General features: G+C 28.9%; 3 protein-coding genes across 3 annotated transcripts; 2 read left to right on the forward strand and 1 right to left on the reverse strand.

Annotated features, from left to right (window-relative positions):
• Positions 1–1,198: 1,198 nt before the first annotated feature.
• On the forward strand, positions 1,199–3,285 carry LOC125874601 (60S ribosomal protein L28-1-like). Its single transcript, XM_049555516.1, has 4 exons — positions 1,199–1,352; positions 1,433–1,596; positions 2,198–2,361; positions 2,981–3,285. Exons 2-4 carry the CDS (start codon positions 1,449–1,451, stop codon positions 3,098–3,100), a joined length of 432 nt encoding a protein of 143 aa, XP_049411473.1. The 5' UTR covers positions 1,199–1,352; positions 1,433–1,448; the 3' UTR covers positions 3,101–3,285.
• Positions 3,286–4,400: 1,115 nt separating this feature from the next.
• Positions 4,401–5,421, forward strand: LOC125874193 (ESCRT-related protein CHMP1A-like). Its single transcript, XM_049555036.1, has 2 exons — positions 4,401–4,784; positions 4,883–5,421. The coding sequence occupies exons 1-2, from the start codon at positions 4,530–4,532 to the stop codon at positions 5,237–5,239; spliced, it is 612 nt and encodes a 203-aa protein (XP_049410993.1). The 5' UTR covers positions 4,401–4,529; the 3' UTR covers positions 5,240–5,421.
• A 4,911-nt stretch (positions 5,422–10,332) lies between these two features.
• On the reverse strand, positions 10,333–11,247 carry LOC125873142 (dof zinc finger protein DOF3.1-like). The gene has a single exon (XM_049554021.1). The coding sequence runs from the start codon at positions 11,120–11,122 to the stop codon at positions 10,547–10,549; it is 576 nt and encodes a 191-aa protein (XP_049409978.1). The 5' UTR covers positions 11,123–11,247; the 3' UTR covers positions 10,333–10,546.
• Between the last annotated feature and the right edge of the window lie 9,371 nt (positions 11,248–20,618).

Consider the following 20,618-nt stretch of genomic DNA (forward strand, 5'->3'; position numbering starts at 1 on the left):
CTTCAATTTCATCTCATGATTCCATATCATGATACCATATCGCATGGCCAAACGGGTTAATCAATTTTTTCATTAAGATTTGCTAATGCCAATTTTTTTTTATCTAAAACAAAAAAATTGAAGGAAAAAAAAATATATTTAAACTTATTTCTTCTCCTTATTTTTATTTTGTAGCATGGTTATTTTTAACTTCTTTTATATACTTCTTAATCCTAATTCAGCTGGATTCAAAATCTGTTTCATCTCTGGAAAGGCAAAGTAATAATCTCTTTGAAATAAATTTCTCTTTCTTGTTATTTCACTCCAAAAGTAAGATGTCACTTAATCAAATTGTTTGTTTTCTGAATTTGGTTAAACATTATCCTAACGAATCATTTATAATTGAAGTTATATTAAGTTATTATTAACTGTAGTTCCAAATCTCAAACTCAATCTGGTTATATAAAATTCAATCTAAATCTTGTTTTTATCTTGGTACGTTATCACAAAACATGTTGTATTTCTAATGGGCCGCGTCATTAAAATGGTTTAAATATATTTCTTTTTATTTTTTTTTTAAATTGATTTCATATTATTAAATTTTAATGAAAAAAATCAATTAAATAAATTGAGTGACTTTTAGGCTACACTAATAAACTCAATTAGAGATTATCTCAATGAGTAATTTTTTTTTTATACTATTATTTATTTACTCCGTAAAATTCATATAAATTCGATTAGAGGTTTCTCAATGAGTAATTCAACAAACAAAACACACGTCATAACAAACTTTATGTGTTTAAATCATAATAACACCGTAAAAGATGATCATGAAAGGAAATATTCTCCATGCCTAAATTAATATAATTTTGATAAAAGATATGATCACATCAAGATCATCTATGTATTGTTACGTATAAATATAATTATATAAATACAATTTTAATAAAAGAAATAATCATATAAAGATAGTCCATCTTATAGTATATTTTCTTGACAAATATTTTGTGTTATATAATATAAAATAATATATGTAATTAATGAACTACAACGTCCAATTTCACACCTTAATTTTAAGTGTTTCGTGCTTCTTTATAAATAATATTTTAATTATTCGATCCTTTTTATTTGTAAAAAGCAGCATAAATAAGAGTTGCAAATAAAATTTGTAAAAAATAACATAAATGCGATAAAAATGATAATTTTCTCATTGGAAAAAAAGTAGAAAATAAAATAGAGAGGGCAGTTCGGTAATATAATGTTTTGTACCAATTTCCCTGTTAGGGTTTCACTGCCGTCTTCCTTTTAAGTTTATTGCGTCTTCTTGTTCAGGCCGTCGAACCGAAACTCTACAGACCCTTTTGCTACTCACAGTAAGTCCCGAATGCATCTTTGCTTCTCTGCAGATCAATCGACGTGATTAATTTAGCTTAATTTGTGATCCAATTGACAGGGTAGGTGGTATAAAAATGACGACAGTTCCAGCGCAACTGGTTTGGGAGATCGTCAAGAAAAACAACTCATTTTTGGTGAAGGAGTTTGGTAATGGTACCGCCGGTGTCGTATTCAGCAAAGAGCCTAACAATCTTTACAATCTTCACTCTTACAAGCATTCTGGTTAGTATTGTAAACATTACCCTGTGCTTATGTCGATTTAACAAATTTGGTTTCTGTTGCGAATAGTGGTACCTTGAGCTTATACGGTAGTACATGGTATTAGGTTTTGGGGAAATGTTTTATTGTTCGAGCTAAACTGATAGCTGTTTTGTGGAGTATATTTTTTTTTCCTACTTGCACTTAATGTGATGTTGGAAAACTGGAAATATATAATATATGCATTCAAATTGTAATGAAGTTCAGCTATTTTCCATATTCCATTAGTATGTTTTATGTGGGCAAGCCATGGCTCGAAGATGGAGTAGCCTTTTTGGTGAACCATAATTGAGTTACAAGTTTGAGGCTCTTTGCAGAAATGAAAGGGGAAGACTACATGTAGTATCTGTCCACTGTCCCCTTACTCCGCACTAGCCAGAGAGCACCTAGCACGTGGGATAAGCCTCTTAATCCCGTTAGTATGTCGTATGGAATATTGAATTTGTAATAGTCATTGAACGGAACATTGCATTGCTGAATGAGTTAGATTTCAAGTTTTAGCTATTTTAGTTTTCCATTGCTCATGCTAAGCATTAGTTAAACTGCTGCTGTCATGACTTTGTAGGCCTAGCAAACAAGAAGACTGTGACCATCCAGCCTGGAGGCAAAGATCAATCAGTGTTGCTTGCTACTTCAAAGACCAAGAAACAGAACAAGCCTTCAAGTTTGCTGAATAAATCTGTAATGAAGAAGGAGTTTAGGCGCATGGCCAAGGCTGTGTCAAATCAGGTGATTGTCCTTTTTGACCAGTAGAATTTGTATATTTACATGAATTTGTTTGGTCTTAAGCTGCATATGAGTTGCTTATAATGATCATGTAATTTGTTGGATGACGTTTTTTTTTTTGGATGAATACAAGGAGTTGTAAACCGAATTAAAAATTCACATTCTAGAGAGCTGGCAATTGGAGTTATCTGAGCATTAAAACATGTCTGGTTATTGATTACTATCTACTGTTTACCATTTTCTCCAAATTGTGCTCGACATATTCTATGTAATGAATATACCTCCACCTTTCTGTTGTAGGTTGTGTATTGCACTGGGTATGTTGTTGAATATACCTATACCCTTTTGAATTGTTGATTCAATTTTTTGCTATCAGATAAATATGCACATCATAAATGGTTCCTTTCATTTGCCATATTTTTTCTTCAGATTTTCTCATTAATTTCTGTCAATTTGCATGGTTTCCTTGCAAGAGTGCTGTCTCAATGTTACTTTTGCACATATATGGTTTCCTTTATAGCGTTAGTATTTTTGTTAGGTAATTTGATTATTTTTTCTCAGCAGGTTCTTCTTTGCCTTCACTATTTCTGATGTTACAATCTTGAATTTGCATATGATACAGGTAGCAGATAACTATTACAGGCCAGATCTGAAGAAGGCATCCCTTGCAAGATTGAGTGCTGTGAACAAGAGTCTCAAGGTTGCGAAATCTGGTGTCAAGAAGAGGAACAGGCAGGCCTAGATTCCCATTCTAGAATATGTTAGGTTAGGCTGTATGAGCATTGAGCTGCACTTGATTTTTTTTCTTCCCTGTGTCCTCTTCGAGTACCCGAAAGTTTGCTATTTGAGTTCATATTTTTCTAGATTTTTGGGCTAAAATATACCTTCTATTTGAGATTTTATAAAGATAGCAGTTATTCTGATTAATGAGTTCCAGTTTTTATAAAATCTTTTGTTTCTCACTACTATTCATGGACCCAATAAAAGGAAAACAAGTGTAGCAAAAAATCAACTCGCAGAAGAAATTGATTTCTTAAATCCTACGCAAAGGATATAACCGAGTAAGAAAATTGCATTTTTACTCCTTCAAACTACATCTATTTAACCTTTCAATCAATAAAAATATGTACTTTAATCTTTTTATGGGCGAAATATTTATAAGTTAAACAATTTGTTAACTATTACATCAGGTATTTGTCAAAAATAAAATAAAAAGTGCTCTTAGCATAGTAAAAACAACTCAAAAATATCCCCTCCTATTTAATCAAATTTGTCTAATTTGTTCACCTATCTGATAAACAAATGTCTTCTACATAGTAGAAATTACCCAAAAATGTCCCTCCACTCATTGAATCAAATTCGCATTCAATGTTATTTTTAAGCTTAAAATTGTCCCTCCATTGACAACACAATTACATGATATAATTGTGTCGTTAATGGAGGAATAATTCTAAACTTGAAATAATTTAGGGATTAATTTAAAGATGAAAGAATTTTTTTTAAGTTGTTTCTATTATATTAAGTACTAGTAAAATTATTCGCGTTTCGCGCATGAATTTAATATCATGGAATTTATAAAATAATACTTAAAATCTATCAGTCATTAAAACTAAAACACTATATTATCTTATATACAAGATTACGTAGTAACAAACATTAATAATGTAAAGAAAAATGAAAATTATTACATCTTATCATTTATCCTTAATAACATAAGCATAAATAAATGACTATAAAAATACATAGTAGAATCTGTAATATAAGTAATTGAGTCAGTAAGTCACTCAATAGGAGCAAAATACACAAATATTTAATTGTTTAGTAACATAATTATGAGAGTAATATAATTTTAAAAATTGCCTTAACTTGGGACTAGGAGGGCACACTTTAATTGATATTGATTGAAGGATTAATGCGCTTAATCATAAAGTAAGAGGCACAAACTCGAAATTCATCAGAAACTAAGGGATCAAAAAATCAAGTAAAGAATTAACAATGAAGTAAAGAAACTTGACCCGATTGCCCCTGGCCCTACAAAATTGAGTGGGCATATCCAAAATCGGAAAGGGAGAACTGCAAACCCTAACTTCAGAAATTGAAAAGGTGATTGATCGATCAAAGGAGAGAATCGCCAAAAACAATCGAAAGACTCCATCACCAAAGCTTAGAAAATGGGAAACGCCGAGAAATTGATGAATCAGATCATGGAGCTCAAGTTCACATCGAAGAGTCTCCAACGCCAAGCCCGAAAATGCGAGAAGGACGAAAAGTCTGAGAAACTAAAGGTGAAGAAAGCCATCGAGAAAGGTAACATGGACGGCGCTAGAATTTACGCCGAAAACGCTATCCGCAAGCGCAGCGAACAGATGAACTATCTCCGTCTCTCCTCTCGCCTTGACGCCGTTGTGGCTCGCCTAGATACCCAGGTAAAGACCGATCCAACATTTAAACAGTGGCGCACATGCGTCCACATCTCGATTATGTACATATAACTAGTAAATTGTGATATGTTTTGTGTACGCAGGCGAAGATGACGACGATCAGCAAGTCAATGTCCTCGATCGTCAAATCACTGGAGTCTTCACTCAACACAGGGAATCTACAGAAAATGTCGGAGACGATGGATTCATTCGAGCGTCAGTTTGTGAATATGGAGGTTCAAGCTGAATTCATGGAGAGTTCTATGGCTGGAAGTACTTCCTTATCGACTCCAGAGGATCAGGTCGGCAGCCTGATGCAACAGGTGGCTGATGACTATGGACTTGAGGTGTCCGTGGGGCTTCCGCAAGCAGCCGGCCATGCTATATCTTCTAAGGATGAGGAGAAGGTCAGTGAGGATGATCTGTCCAGGCGTCTTGCTGAGCTCAAGGCGCGTGGGTAATTGAGATACTAAAGATTCTTACTGTTAATATAGAGGCTTTGGTATTGGTGTAATGTGATGCAGTATGTGGAATTTTATCTGTTGCATACTTAAGATTGAACACTTCTATGTACATTTTACTCTCTTGTGATTGTGTAGTCAATTTGCTTTACCAATTGAGCCTGTGACATCTGTATGTTTGCTATTAGACATTGCGACAGCATCTTAAGCCTATTCTCAAGTAGATTCAGAGATGTGCACCATATGCCTAAGTTTTGAATGCTGAACATTTGGTACATCCCGGAATTCACAAAGTTTTAAGAAAGATGTGAGGTTAAATGTAGTTGATTATCAAGTTTGATACCCACATAAGGTCACCTCTTTAACTAAACTCGTGTCATCCTTGAGGTTCTCTAAGTCCAATGATATGAACTTCTGAATTAGTTGATGACGACCCTTTATAACTCTATATACCTAAGCAGCTGAAGCCTGAGAGTATCGTAAGGGGATATCGGATGGTCTGTGTTTCTTCGAAGTAGGCCTTAATGGAATGGAAACATGAGACTTCTTAGAACATCGCTAGTAGACTTGGGATACTCTGATCAGCTTGCCAATTTGCTTGTGGTTGTGCCACATCTATAGGGTATGTTATTTGAAAAATCTGATATAAACTGTGGTTCTTTATTCTTTCCTTCATGTAACTCACTCTTTGATCTGGATAACTGCTGTTCATCTTCGACTTATTTGGAGTTTTTCCCCTGAAAACCTCGGTCTGAGGGATAGGGTAAAATGTGCACCTATACTTCAAGTTGAATAATTGAAGTTATGAGGCAATGGCCAGGTACTTGTATCTATTGAGGTATTAGATAGATATCCCAACTTTGTACTGAGCAAGTTGTTGCACCCAGCTACTAATATATGCAACTGTTCTGACTTCCGACTGCATTTTTTTTTGTGGACTTGAACTAGTTGAGCAAATGTGTTTAGGAGGAATATATAGCCCTTTTCTTTTCTACGAGGTGGATCATGAGTACAGTGTATATTCTTGGTGTATTTGTTTGGAAGTTGGAATGGACGATGTGAAATGATAGACCAAAATCAGTTGAATTTTTTCCCCAAGATTTCATTATCCCAGCCAATAGATGTGGAACAGCTGTTAAGTTGGAAAACATTATAGTGGAGTGCACCTTCCCAATCTTCCATCGGACATCATATTAACTACATGTTCTTTTTACCCACAAAATGAAGGCCAGCAAACACAATAGCTCACTAAAAGTATGCTCCTCCATCAACATTTTGTAAATTTCCTACTTAAATTATGACACATTTCTATAACCTCTTAACCAGGAACTTGTCAAGGTTAAGAAAGAATCCCCAAAAATGAAATGCGGCAAAAAGTTTGTAATAGCGAAAATGAGAATTACAGAACTCCAGTGATAGAACGAAAAAACATTTCTATAATAGTGGCACTCAATGGGCTGATAGTATTATGTCATCACAAGGAGACATGCTGAAGTTTATTCAGACGCAACAAAAACACAGAAAAACCAAGGAATTTTGTAATGGGACCATTTGGCTCAAAGTCTGCATTCTGGTGGTACTTAAATTATCTACAAATCATCTGCATTTGTGAAAAAATAGTTTTTCAACTTCTCCAGCTCCATGCTTGTAAAGTTTCGTAATTTGACTTCCTCTAACTTATGCATTTCAAAGGTAGAGATGCGCATGTACAACAAGGTTTCTCATCCTTATCTGATGCATCTGTGTATATTAACTACAAAATCACAAAACCTGTAAGAACACAAATGTCTTCATGAAACCTATATAAAGAGTGTTAAAGCTCCTTGTTATCAACTTATGAATCCCATTCCTCTCTCATACCCTATGTCTAAAGGAAGATAAGAAAATGGAGAATGAAACAGTTACTATGAGAGAACAGGGAAGCTTCATCCAATTGCAAGGAAACCTTCAAAAAGAACAAAGGTGCAAGAAACCTTAGTCACCACTAATTTTTACATACATGCCACAAAGTGTGGTGCCTTTGAAAGATGAAACATATTACCTTCATGGTCTGTATGCCATAGTCAAAAGATACAGTTCCGAGTTGGGGAGAAACCCAAAACAAACTATCAAGAACGTCCACAACTGAATGCTTCACTAGATTATGAATGTTTACATGGAAACCATTAGTAGCATAAAGTGGAGGATTGAAGTTTCCTCTCATGTCTTTTGGTATAACTTTCACCTGTACAAGCAAAAAGAAGAACTGTTAGAAATTCACATCTGATCTGCTTATTTAGGCAAGGTAATAAGTACTAAGTAGACAGTTCTATTCCATGAATCGCAGCGTAGATTAACAGACTTGGAATGATTAAAGTTACCAAGAGACTTTGTGAGCTTAGAGTACCAATGAGAGTCAATGGTTTTTAGGATCAAGGTGAGATGAGCTTCCAGCAAATGTGAACCTTTCAGTTTGAGTGTGGTTCCATAGTGAACATGATATGTGATTACAAATAAGTAAGGAGCATCCACATCAACCACAACCAAATTATCACACGCAATGATTGACAAGCACTTGAGATCTTCATGGTGTTTAGCAACAGAAATCTCATGATGTTTAGTCCATGTCTCCATGAAATCCCTTGAAAGACAAAACTTGTAAATGATTACAAGTTGTGCATAGATATTGAAGTAATTGCTCATCCAGAAATGAAGCCTCAAGGTGTAACTCTTGCAAAGATGAAAGTTTTAAGTCACCTCAGGGTAGTTTGAGCTCAAATCCATATAAACGAAGTACATTTAGTATGTGGTTATGAAGTTAGAGAACTTCAACATTTACTTCGTCTGAACCTATTGTATATTACTTTTAAACATTATACATAATTATATAATGTATAATTGATGAATAATCACTACATAATTTGTGTATAATCAATATGTATATCCTATCCATTAATTATACAATAAATATAGGCCTATTATCACTTTATTCACCTGATTTTAACTTTTTTTTTAAAAAAAATTAATCGAAATTGCACAAAATTCTCAAACTTAAACATTGACCTTCGTTTGAAACAATTGCATATTACTTGTAAACCTTATTATACATAGATGCATAGTATATAATTAGTAAATAATCACTACACAATAGTGTATAAATGATGGTGGTTGTGGTTGACGACAGTGTTAATTGTGATGGTGGGTGATTGGTAATAGGGATTGATCGTAACAGGGGTGGTGGCAAAGGCGGCAGTGGTGGCAAGGGTTATGATTATAATGATGAAACTGATAAGTGTGGTAGCGACCGACAATAGTGGTTGACAATGATGGTGGTTGTTAGTGATGATTGTGATGACAAAGGTGATTGGTGTCAGTAGTGATGGTTGACAATGATTATGATGGCATAGATAGTTAGTGGTGGACTGGTGGTGATCGCTGATTATGGATAAAATAGTGATGAGAACTATTCACACAAATTATCACCTATTGATATTAAGACTTTCTTCAAGAGCTCAATGATTAAAATCTTCTCAAACCAAATAAATCCTCAAGTCTTGATATAAAAAATATACTTGATAAAGTTCAGACCTTTATTAAATGCAAACAAATGAGTCGTAACCAATAAATAATAACAAGTAAAAAATCAAAATTATAATAACACTGTCCGGGCCCTCAATCAATCTTCCCCTTCTTTGAAGTAATCAAAGGTAATCACTAAGCAAAGTCCCTCCACTAGTTAGTGGCACAAGGACATCAAATCTTCCTCAAGAATTGAAAGTCAACTCAATTTGCCTAAAGATCTCAAAACAAATCGATGGATATATATGATTTCTTTTCAAAATGAGAAACAATATGATGAATTTTCCACCTTACAAATAGACCATTACATTTATTGTCATATCAGAAACTGAAGTCAGAAGGCTGCAAATTTAGTTGGCAAACAGAGACCAATCACTCACACTAGCACTAGCTGTAGGGTTGAAGTAGTTAATTAATTAATATCAGACCATTTTGTAACACATTCACTCTGACTTTTGAATGAATCATAACTCATTTATAACTGAAATTTAGTCATCACACACATACACATATATGGTATTCTTTTTTCAAAATCATAAAATAATTAACAGTAGGGAATCGTAAGAATTAAACACACGCCTATTATGATACTTATATATATATATATATATATATATATATATATATATAAAATATTGAATGGGGGAGTTGGTCAAGTGAATAATAGGTCCACATTCTCATGTGAGTTGGTTTAAGATAGGAATCAATTAATCAAATATAAATTCCCCAGAACTTAGAAGTGGTCCATATATAGGAGTTGTACATCATGATTTGTGGCCCATTTTGATAAAAATTTCTTCATTTTGACAATTTTATTTAGTTGATAATCATCACATCACATTCTGACTAGCAGCTCCACCAACTACCACATTCACAATTCAATGTGCTTCTCACAATTTCTTCTTTCGAACACAACCTTAGAAGAAAGAAAAAAGGTTTTGCTACCCTTTGTTCATACAATTTTTTTTCATTTTTGTGTCCAAACGCCTACTATGACAATTGAATTGTTTACAAGGTAATTACCAAGTTAAGGTGGATGTACTAAATTGAGAGATCTCATTTTTAATTTTCAGTCCACTTATTATAGGTAGATATTCATCTAATCAACTAGTTTAACATGTGATGACAAGTTAGTTATAATTACAATTTTATCAGTTCACTAATTAATATTTACTATCTCAAGAATTACTTGTAATTTATACTATTAATATATACCACTCAAACTCATATTTGGTAATTATGGACAATAGACGTCTGCCATTACGTACGTGCTGAGCCTAATACATTGTATCCATTTGCCTACATTATTGGAGCAACGGCAAATCTTTTAATAATCGTCACCAATACACCCAAAAATATCTTTCTACTAATGAAAATGAAGTCATTAATAATGAAAAAAGAGGAAAATATCAGCACAAAAAACAAAAGGAAAAAATTTCATAATTTATCATTTCCCTTGGAATAACATACATGAAGTCACAAATCACACACAATTATGTACGTCTATTAAGCATTACCCAAACAAAACTAGTGTGTGATGCAAAGTAAAAATATTAAGTTTTCGTAAACATGAATAGAGTTGCTCAGTACATGTATTAATAAAAAACTGAAATGCACGACAAGGTGATCCGGAAACTACTAGTAATAGTATACAATCCGCAAACAACACTTCCACAGTTCATGCTTAGAAAAAGATAAGTGCATTTTCATAAGTATTAGTAGTACTAATACAAGTTCTAATAATCTATATTACTGAAAGGTTGAACCTGGGGTGTAAATAGCAAGATCAGCCCAACCATTAGTACCATTCCAACAATTAGAATCTTCACCCAAAAATTCATCTCTATTATTACTATTCCCACTTTGAGCAGCAGCATCTGCACCCGAATTGGGCCCGTTAGGATTCAAAACATCTAAAAAATTCCCTATTTCCGGCCCGTTTGATGCCAATAGCGAGCCGAAAGGCCCGTTCGCGTCAAGAATTGGGCTATTCTGATCAAAAGCTGGAACAACAGGGGTAGCAAAATGCTCTGTTTTTGAATTTTGTTCTGATGAAGTCGACATGGTTGAGGAGCGTTTACAGCTATTAGAAGAAGATCGTTTTGTGTTCTTGCGAGAGCTTCCACCAACTGGAATATTCCTCAAAATACCTCCTTTAGTCCAATATCTTTTACAATTCTTACAGAAATGGCGTGGCTGAGAAAGGTTGTAATTGTTGTAGTAACAAAACTTTGTGTTGATTGAATCACATCTAGGACATTTCAAGACTTGTTGATCTGGGAATTGATGATTGATCTGTGAATATATTGATGATGGATCTTGCATATTGTAATCTCTGTTTTTTTTAGGCTTATGGAATTGGGATTGGGAGAACAGAGTGTGTTATTGGCGTCTCTCTCAAAAAGTTGGATTTGCTGTAAATAAAGAGGACAAATTTCACTTTATCTATCGAAACATTTTTTAAAATTTTGTATAGGCACAAAAAAAAAATCCCCTGGTCAAAGACTCTTTTTTTTTTCAGTTGTTGCAAAAAAGAAAAATGATATGATGTCAAATTGAACAAAATGATTTTAAAGTCTTCTAGATTAATCAAGTGGTATCATTAATTTTAGCACCAATCCAAAAAATTAGACAAAATGATGAAAAATGTTTTCTGAAGTACTCTTATTCTTTTTTTCATTCGTATTTCGTACCTACATTGAAACATGATTAAATTCGACTTCTAGTAAAAGTTTTACATTGGAGATAAAATGTTTCTTAACAAAAACGACTATGTATTCACTACTTGCATCCAAGACATCTTGTTAAAGATGATCGAGTACCTACTATTGCACCAAATTAATCAATATTAAACTACTTAAAGGTAAAACGAGAATTGTCCAAAAATATAAAGAAATTATTTTAAAATTTTCAATTGATGTGTGATCTAACATATCAATATTTTGTTTTTGGCCAAAATATTCTTGATTTGAAAGTTTATCTCCATGAAAAATTTAAGAGGTATGTCGTCTTCAGCATAAAGTTTTAAGGGGTAAAGTGAAATTTACTCGATCGAAAGTTAGAAAGAAATAAAACTAAGCAAAACTTAGGAATAATTACATTTCGTCAACGAAATTGGCGTATCAAAATTCAAACAAAGAGACAAAAGGTCAATTCTTGTCATCAATATGTTTACTAACCTTAAAACTAGTGACCATTGTCCTCCTTTGCTTTCTTTCCTTATTTTTCTTAATTTTATTTTAAGAGTAAAAGAAACACTCCAACCAAAAGATTTTAGACAATTTTTTTATTTGGGAAAGTTACACATATGGTCCTCAGCCAAAAATATTTATATTCACAAGTCAATCATCAATCTTCAATCTATATATATAAAAGGAGAAGAAAAAATAACACATATCAACATCATAAATTTTCAGTATTTTAAATAATTAATAATCAATAATTAAATCAATAAATATAGACACATGTCAATAATTAGAATTAGAACGACATATGTTAGCACCACAAAAAACATGATTTTTAAATAATTAAAAACTATTAATTACATGTAATAGGAATAAATAATAAAATCAACTATTTGTAATTATCTTAAATTCTAAATTAAAATATTTAATTTATTTATTAAAGATTAAAGAATTACTTAAAATAACCATCGGATATATTAGTTTCAAAATTTCAAAACTTAAAACAATTTTTTACAATAAATAATTTAAAAATATTTAGTTTGAAAAATGTATATCTCTACAAACATATATAAAGAGACAAAATTAAAATAATAAAAATATAAAGCATGTACAGTTTAGAACTAACTTCCCCTTTTAACCCCATGTCTCCACTATCACCGATGTACAATTTAAACTTTTAAAATTTCAAATTTCAAAAAATTTGTCCGCTATTTGTTTTTTAGAAAATCATATTTTTTAATATTATTTATCTATTATCTATAGTTGTTGTGCTTACTTTTTTTTTTTTTTTTTGAAATTCTTGAATCTAAGTGTCAAATCTCTAGATTCTTTTTCACGTTTATGTTATCGAATTTAGATGGTGAAATTTTAATATTTGGATCAAATTTACTTCAAAATAATTATCAGAGGTTTATTTTTATAATATATTTTTTTTAGAATATAACAATTTTGTTCACTATAGTAATTCATATCTCTTATTATTATTATTTTTACAGATTTTCAACCTCAACAGGAGATAAATGAGAAATTATAATAGCCAGAGGTATGTGCTTTTAAGAGTTTAATACTTATCATAGCAAAAATTAGATTACTCAACATTCATTTTTTTTTAGTAATGATCACAAATTTAATATAAAATTTAACAAATATAATTTTATTTGATTATATACTTTTTTTCATGAGATATTTTTTATATTTTGTTGAAGTTATCTAAGATTTTATGTTATCTTAGTAGAAGTTAAAAATATAAATTAGGAGATATAACAAAATAATGTAATGCAATTTTTGGGTAGAAATAGAATAAATGTAAACCCCATTTTTATTTAAATATGAATCATGAATCAATTACTATATGTACATTGTTGTAAAATCATTAAATGCTAGAATTTCTTTTTATTTTAGGTAGATGACAAAAGGTTTCATATATCAGTCCTCCAAGGAAGATTTTGGTGTGATTATGTTGCAATTATAAGACTTTTATATTCAATTAAAGGTTCACTTGCTTCTTCTTTTTTCGTGTTTTCTAAAAATAAATTACAAAAAGTAATTCAAATTGCATTATTATGTTAATTATTTACTGTTTCTTATAGTTATTTTAATTGATTACAATTTGTTTCTGAAATTTAAATTCTGACAAATTTTAAATTCAAATTGCATTATTATGTTAATATGTGTGACAGAACCTCTTATTTATAGCAAAATAAATAATATATATAAAAATTGAAATTATTACATAATTAGGTTAAATAATAAATTATTATTTTATTGATTTATTAAAATCTAATAAAAATAAAAAGAAAAAAAACTAGAGATAACTGCAAACAAAAGAAAATGAAAAATACGTACCCCACTTTCTTAAAAACACGGCATTTTAAAATATTGCAATTTAATAAAATTTAAAATAATAAATAATAAATTACTATTTTATTTTTAAAATAGTTTTTACAATTACTAAATATTATCAAATTTATGGAGAAGTGATAGTGCTTACGTGTCAGCGCCACAATTAATCTCTATTTAAATTATTAAAAAAAAAATATCAAACAAAACAAGTTACTGTTTTTAGAATTTTTAAACATAGAGATTTATTAAAATATAATAAAAAGAAAAGTAGACATAACTGCAAACAAAAGAAACGAAAAATACGGACCCCACTTTCTTGAAAACATGAAATTTTAAAATTTTGAAATTCATTCAAATTTAAAATAGTAGATCACTATGTTATTAATTAAAATAGTTTTACAATTAAAAAATATTTTTAAAATAGTACTAGCAAATAGGGAGATGTAATATGTGTGACACAACCTCCTTATTTATAGCAAAATAAATAATAATAATAATAATAATAATAATAATAATAATAATATATGTATATATCTATATATATATATATATATATATATATATATTATAATTGAAATTATTACATAAATAGGGTAAATAATAAATTATTATTTTATTTTTTAAAATACTGATTTATTAAAATCTAATCTAATTTAAAAAAAAAAAAAAACTAGAGATAACTGCAAACAAAAGAAAATGAAAAATACGTACCCCACTTTCTTAAAAGCATGGCATTTTAAAATATTGAAATTTAATAAAATTTTAAATTTAAAATAATAAATTACTATTTTATTTTTAAAATAGTTTTTACAATTACTAAATATTATCAAATTTATGGATATTTTTTTACAATTAAAATTTATTATTTGTATTTGTAATTATATTAATGATAATGATTAATGATTAATAAATAAATTATTACAATTACAATTACAATTCAGAAAACAAAACAAAAATTTTAATCAGTTTTTAAATTTTAAATAAATAAACATGAAAGCAGTTTTAAAAACTGCACGCGTGTATATTTTTAGAAAAAGTAGAATTATTTAATTTTTTAAAAAAACACTAAAATTGTAATATTTCGTTTTCTTTTTGATAGATCTATTCAAGACTTCCATAACCAACGAAAAAATGCTCTCGAAAATGCACGAAATAGAGATTTATCTAATTGAGAAGGAGAAGAACAATTTTACTGCGAGAAACATTTTTTTGTCATAAATGGTAATATTTTTGTTGGTATTTCTCACTATCTCTTCCTTTATTTATGTTAGACATGATTTTTTTTTTTTTTTTGTGATAGCTATCTCTTTAGTTTTGAATTTGTGACAAATATTTAGCTATAGCAGATTATGACTTCTTTGAATGGTACATCGTGCATAAAACATATTGAAAGAGAGGCTAAATCTTGAATGGTAAGTTTTGTGGTAAATTTCAATAGAAATATGTGATAAATTATCAAGAAAAATATTAATAAGTCACTCTATAATGATTAATGTTGAAGAACTTTATCTCACCCCTACCCCAATCTTCTGAACTGGATGTTAAAATGGACTTAGTTTGAAAAAAATATATATAAAGATCATTGTTTACCCTTTAAATTTAAATAGATAATTTTAAAACTTTTCATTACATTTCTAACTCTAAAAATTTATCAACAAAACAGTGATAGAATAAACAAATTTAGAAACATGTGATAGGAAAAATTGGGTAGTCCTTTTAGTATCCCTTGTTTTTATTTATTATCCAATAGATATTTGTTATTCTATTTTGAATTTTTTAAATTGGAAAGTCATTTAATCTTTCTGTGTTGTGACACAAGAAGTTGGTCAATACCAAGAGTTCACAAGGTGATGTTCTCACGTTTTTTTTTTTTTTAATGATTTTTAGATTTTCAAGAAGCTTATAAAATATAATTTCTAGAATTTCTGCTCTATTAAAATTATTATTAAAACTAAAACTAGCATTAAAATTAAAATTAATTATTTGTAGTTAATTTAAATTAAAAATCTAAATTTTTAAAAAATAAAATAAAAATTTAAAACAGGTTTTAAAATTAATGTTATATAATTTATAACCGTTTTTATAAATCACATGATATAACTTAAAAGACACTATAAAAAAACTCATTTTTTTACATAATGCTTTAAAGTTTTTTCGCCTTTTTAGATAATGCTTTAAATTATGTTGTAACTTCCTAGCCGTAATTGTTCTCAATTTTTACTTTTATTTAGTGGTTAATTAATTAAAATTATGTGGGCACACTATATTGTTTACTTTTTCAAAGGTTCATTTGAGAAAATCAAGCAACACATTAACAATACATGCTTTGTATCTATATGTTGTGTCCTTCTTTGGTAGAATTTGCTTATATTAGGGAGAATGAATTCAAGACAATTATTTAAAAAGGTTATATCATTCTATTACTATGTAATATACTCAAATCTTTTGAATATATAGTTATCTATTGTAAATTTATAATTCAAATAGATAACTATCAAGAATTTTTGAAATGCTTATATCTTTCGGTACAATATATCTACTCAATGTGAACTCATCAATGATAAGCAATGAAGAATGGAGTTATACAACGATGGACCGTAGCACATTGCAAACATTTACTTACCTTATTTTTTATTGAATTGATTCTTCAAGATAAGAAGGTAGAAAATCATTTTTCAAAAGTTATTCTTTCATCTATTGATTTTAAAGTTCTCTGTTGGATTATATTAGGACTGATTTGCTAATTTTTTTTTTTTGAAAGATTGTTTTGTGAAAGTTATTTTTTTAACATGTAGATTAGTTTATCGAATTGCAATAATTATCTTTAGATCCTCGGCTTATTTTGTTTTTTGGTGTTTAAAGTATGCTTTATGAATATTACTCTTTTAATAATACATTATGTGTTATGTTTTTCAAGTTACAACAATCATCAGGATTTTGTAAGTTATATGGCCAAAAAATAATAAAATTACTCACTAAGATTTTAGAATGCTATTATTTCATGTACCTTATTATGTGTAATTTTTTAAAGATTTATGTGTAAATATTATTCATTAAAATAATGGAAGAATTTACGCAGCAAACTAATTTTTTAAAAACAATCAAACTTTCATATAAAATATTATTATGAATTAAGATTAAAACTCATCTTCGGATTTTAAAATAAAAAGTGTCAATTTAATTATCTCTTAAAAATATGGCTAGAAGATGTACAAATAATAATTTGTTTTAAAAAAGATTGTTTATACTTAATACGAACTCAATTCAGAAATGTGAATATAATATTTTAATTTATAAATGACATAATAATAATGAAAAACTAATTAGAATATTACAAAAGAAAATAAAATACATGCAAAAGATGCCACAAATTTTATAACAAAGTTTTATATATCATTAATAAGTTTTAGACAATCAAATAATTTTAAAATATTAATATTAAAGTATAAATATAATTTTATAGGAAGTAAAAATGTATGACGTAACTCAATATTAAAATTGTGTAGCAGATAAATTAAATTAGAAAATATTTTTTTAAAATAATAATTTATTAACATACTTTCCCCTCAAATTAATTTTCTAAATTACAATTAGAATTTGATAGTTTTAAAACTTCCCATTATAAACAAGCTCTAAAAACTTATTAACCAAAAATGAATAAAATAATTTAAACTATATTTCTTAAAAATCTATATATATTGAAATTTATTTGCAAACCAGAAATGTTTTAAAATCATTTTTAAAATAGAATAAATTGAGAATATTATAAATCCATATTTTAAAAAATAGTGTCGCATGTCATCATCAAAAAATTTATCAAAATTTCAGTTTGGATATTTGTTTTAAAAAATTATCTCCAAAAAATATAATTTTAATTTGAAAAAAATATATAAAAACTTTTTTTACATAAAAGTGCCAAAAACAAAAAACGGATAGTTATATATTATTAATAATTTGGATCTTTTCTTTAGAAAAATAATATATTATTAATAATTTGGATGTTTGTTTTAAAAAATTATCTCCAAAAAAATATAATTTTAATTTGAAAAACAATTATATAAAAACTTTTTTTACATAAAAGTGCCAAAAACAAAAACGGATAGTTATATATTATTAATAATTTGCAGATTTTCTTTTAAAAAAATAAAATATTATTAATAATTTGCAGACTTTCTAAAAAAATTATTAATTAAAAAATACTAAGAAATTACAAATCAACTAAATGCACGTATTTAGTATTTTGTACATTCTTATTTTATGAGATTGTATCAAGATTAAATGAAAATCGTCTTATTTTGCAAGATTAAATGAAAGAGGAGTGTATTAAAGAGGTTGCAACATGCTTTGTAAATTATTTTTAGATTTTGGCCAAAAGTAGAGACAAATTTTTTAATACTACATTTTAGATTGATCTATGAATTTATAAGTTAATTATTTAGCACAAATATCAATTGAGCACATGCTACATATGCTATGTCTTCGTTATACTAGAAGAAGGAGAAGTTGTTAGAATAACGTTTAGTGTCTTTGAAGAATATACACTCATTGCACATAAATTAGGGTAAACATTTGTTAGCATTAAATGTATACAAAAAAATAAGACTTTACATATGACTATACATGCACTTTGTTACTTAATAATAATTTATATTAGTTATTTTGAATTTAAAAATTATTATATTTTAAAATATTCGCGCAACTCACGGGTACGTTTACTAGTAATATATATGACAAGAGGGTATTTCACAGTAAGTACAATTCTTTTTCAAATTTAAGATTGTAAGTTTGAGTCATCAAAGGATTAAAAAGAGCGAAAGCTTTGGGAGCATTAGAAAAGAATCATAATAATAATACTAATAATAATAATAATAATTTATTATTATTATATATCTCCCTTTTATATTATATTTTTTAGCCTTCATGTCATAGTCATTTTAATTCTTTTTCCCTTTCTAAGGAAGAGTATGACGATTGCGTAAGATATTAAATTCTTTTAAAAAGATGCATACACTGTTTATTCCTTTCTTACTCTAATAAAAAAAACATGTAGAAGATTCTTATTAACATATATCTCCCTCTGCGTGTTATTTAATAGTAGAGAACTCTTATAAGTAAATTGTTTAGCACAGGAAGAAAAAAAAGATTTGATTGAGTCAAATTAATATAAAATAGTATTGAGATGTCATTGATTTGCATCAATCAAGATTTGGAAGTAATGGTGAAAATTGGAGTGAAAAATGAGTATTGCATGTGCTTGTTATATATCTAATCAAAACATGAGTTTTGGTGGAGTGGTAAGAGTGATCCACCCTTAATCATATGTCTCGAATTTATATTTAGAAGCGTCATCATTATAGAATAGGTCTTGCAGTGTGAAATTAATTCAATCGAAACTTCAATATAGATATTGGACACCCAGCTAGAAAAAAGGAAAACCTTAGGTAGGGAAGAAAATTCAAAGGCAATCTTGAAAATTATGTGTACCACTGTTTGTGTCATTTTTATTGTGCAATTAGAGATGTCAATGAATGTGTTTAGTCATAAAAGATATGATGACTTGACCCCTCACTGCAAAAATATAATTTCAAGAAGAATTCGGCTCCATTAGAAATGAAAGTATTATTCTCTTCTCTATTACATTTAATCACTTTAGTCACAATCTATCACTTCACTCATAAAAGCTTGTTATAAAATAGTCACACTTCATAAATCAAGAAAGTTTTACTTATTCTTTCTTTTTAATTTCAAATTATACTTGTCATTAATAAATGGTTCATTTTGATCGTCTAAAGCAAGTAATTTCACGCACTTGGTTTTATGAACACGGCCATGGAATTCAAAAGGTACATCGATTAGGTATAGAGAGAAGCAAAACTAGCTAGAATTTCAATTTTATGAGTTATATATTTTAAAATGACGATTTTAAGTGATAATAAGTGAGTACTAAATGTAATATATGTACATATTTAATGAATTTATTAACACAAATATTATATTTTAAAATAATCTATTGGGTTCAACCAAATCCACATGTGGGCTACTAGCTCCGCCCCTAGTAATATAGGTAAACATTTGTGACCCAAAGTCCAAGGATTGTTTGATACGTGGGATGATAATAATAATACCAAATAAAATTTGATTTTAACTGTATTCTATATTTGGTTTGAGGTATTACTTAATATCGACATTTATTGTATCTCATCATGTATACTAAAACGATTGGATTACATTCCATACAAAAGATGTGATAAAATAATATCATAGTTTATCTCATCCCGCATACCAACCGACACAAAGACTTTGGTCAAAGGAAGGTTGTTGATATGCGTTTTTCACATTTGAATGATCTAACAAGGGATGTCAAACGGTCAAATCCATTGGGCGAGCAACACGCCTCAGTTAGAGTCCTCATTTGGACAATTTGCGCCATACTCATATTCCTGGCAATGACCATGGAAAACAAAATTGAACTCCTAATTCTGACTCCATCTTTGTAGTGGCAAGGATAATGAAAAACAAAATAACACTTTCGTAATTATTTGTATATAGATTTGGAGAAAAACCGATAATTTTATAGATTTTTCTTAGATTACGTACGTAGTAAGAATTCATGCACATTAATTTATGACAATACGATTGACAGTGAAGTAGCGACATAATTGCTATGTAAGTATAATTTATGTCACTTGCTGTAAAGACATTCTAAAGATACGAAATTATCCTTCGCCAGCACAATGATCCATTTATTCACGACGAAACATGTTGATCAGCTTTTTTCCCACTTTATGGTGATA

Source organism: Solanum stenotomum, chromosome 8 (genome assembly GCF_019186545.1).
Source record: "Solanum stenotomum isolate F172 chromosome 8, ASM1918654v1, whole genome shotgun sequence".
In the NCBI taxonomy this organism is placed as follows: domain Eukaryota; kingdom Viridiplantae; phylum Streptophyta; class Magnoliopsida; order Solanales; family Solanaceae; genus Solanum; species Solanum stenotomum.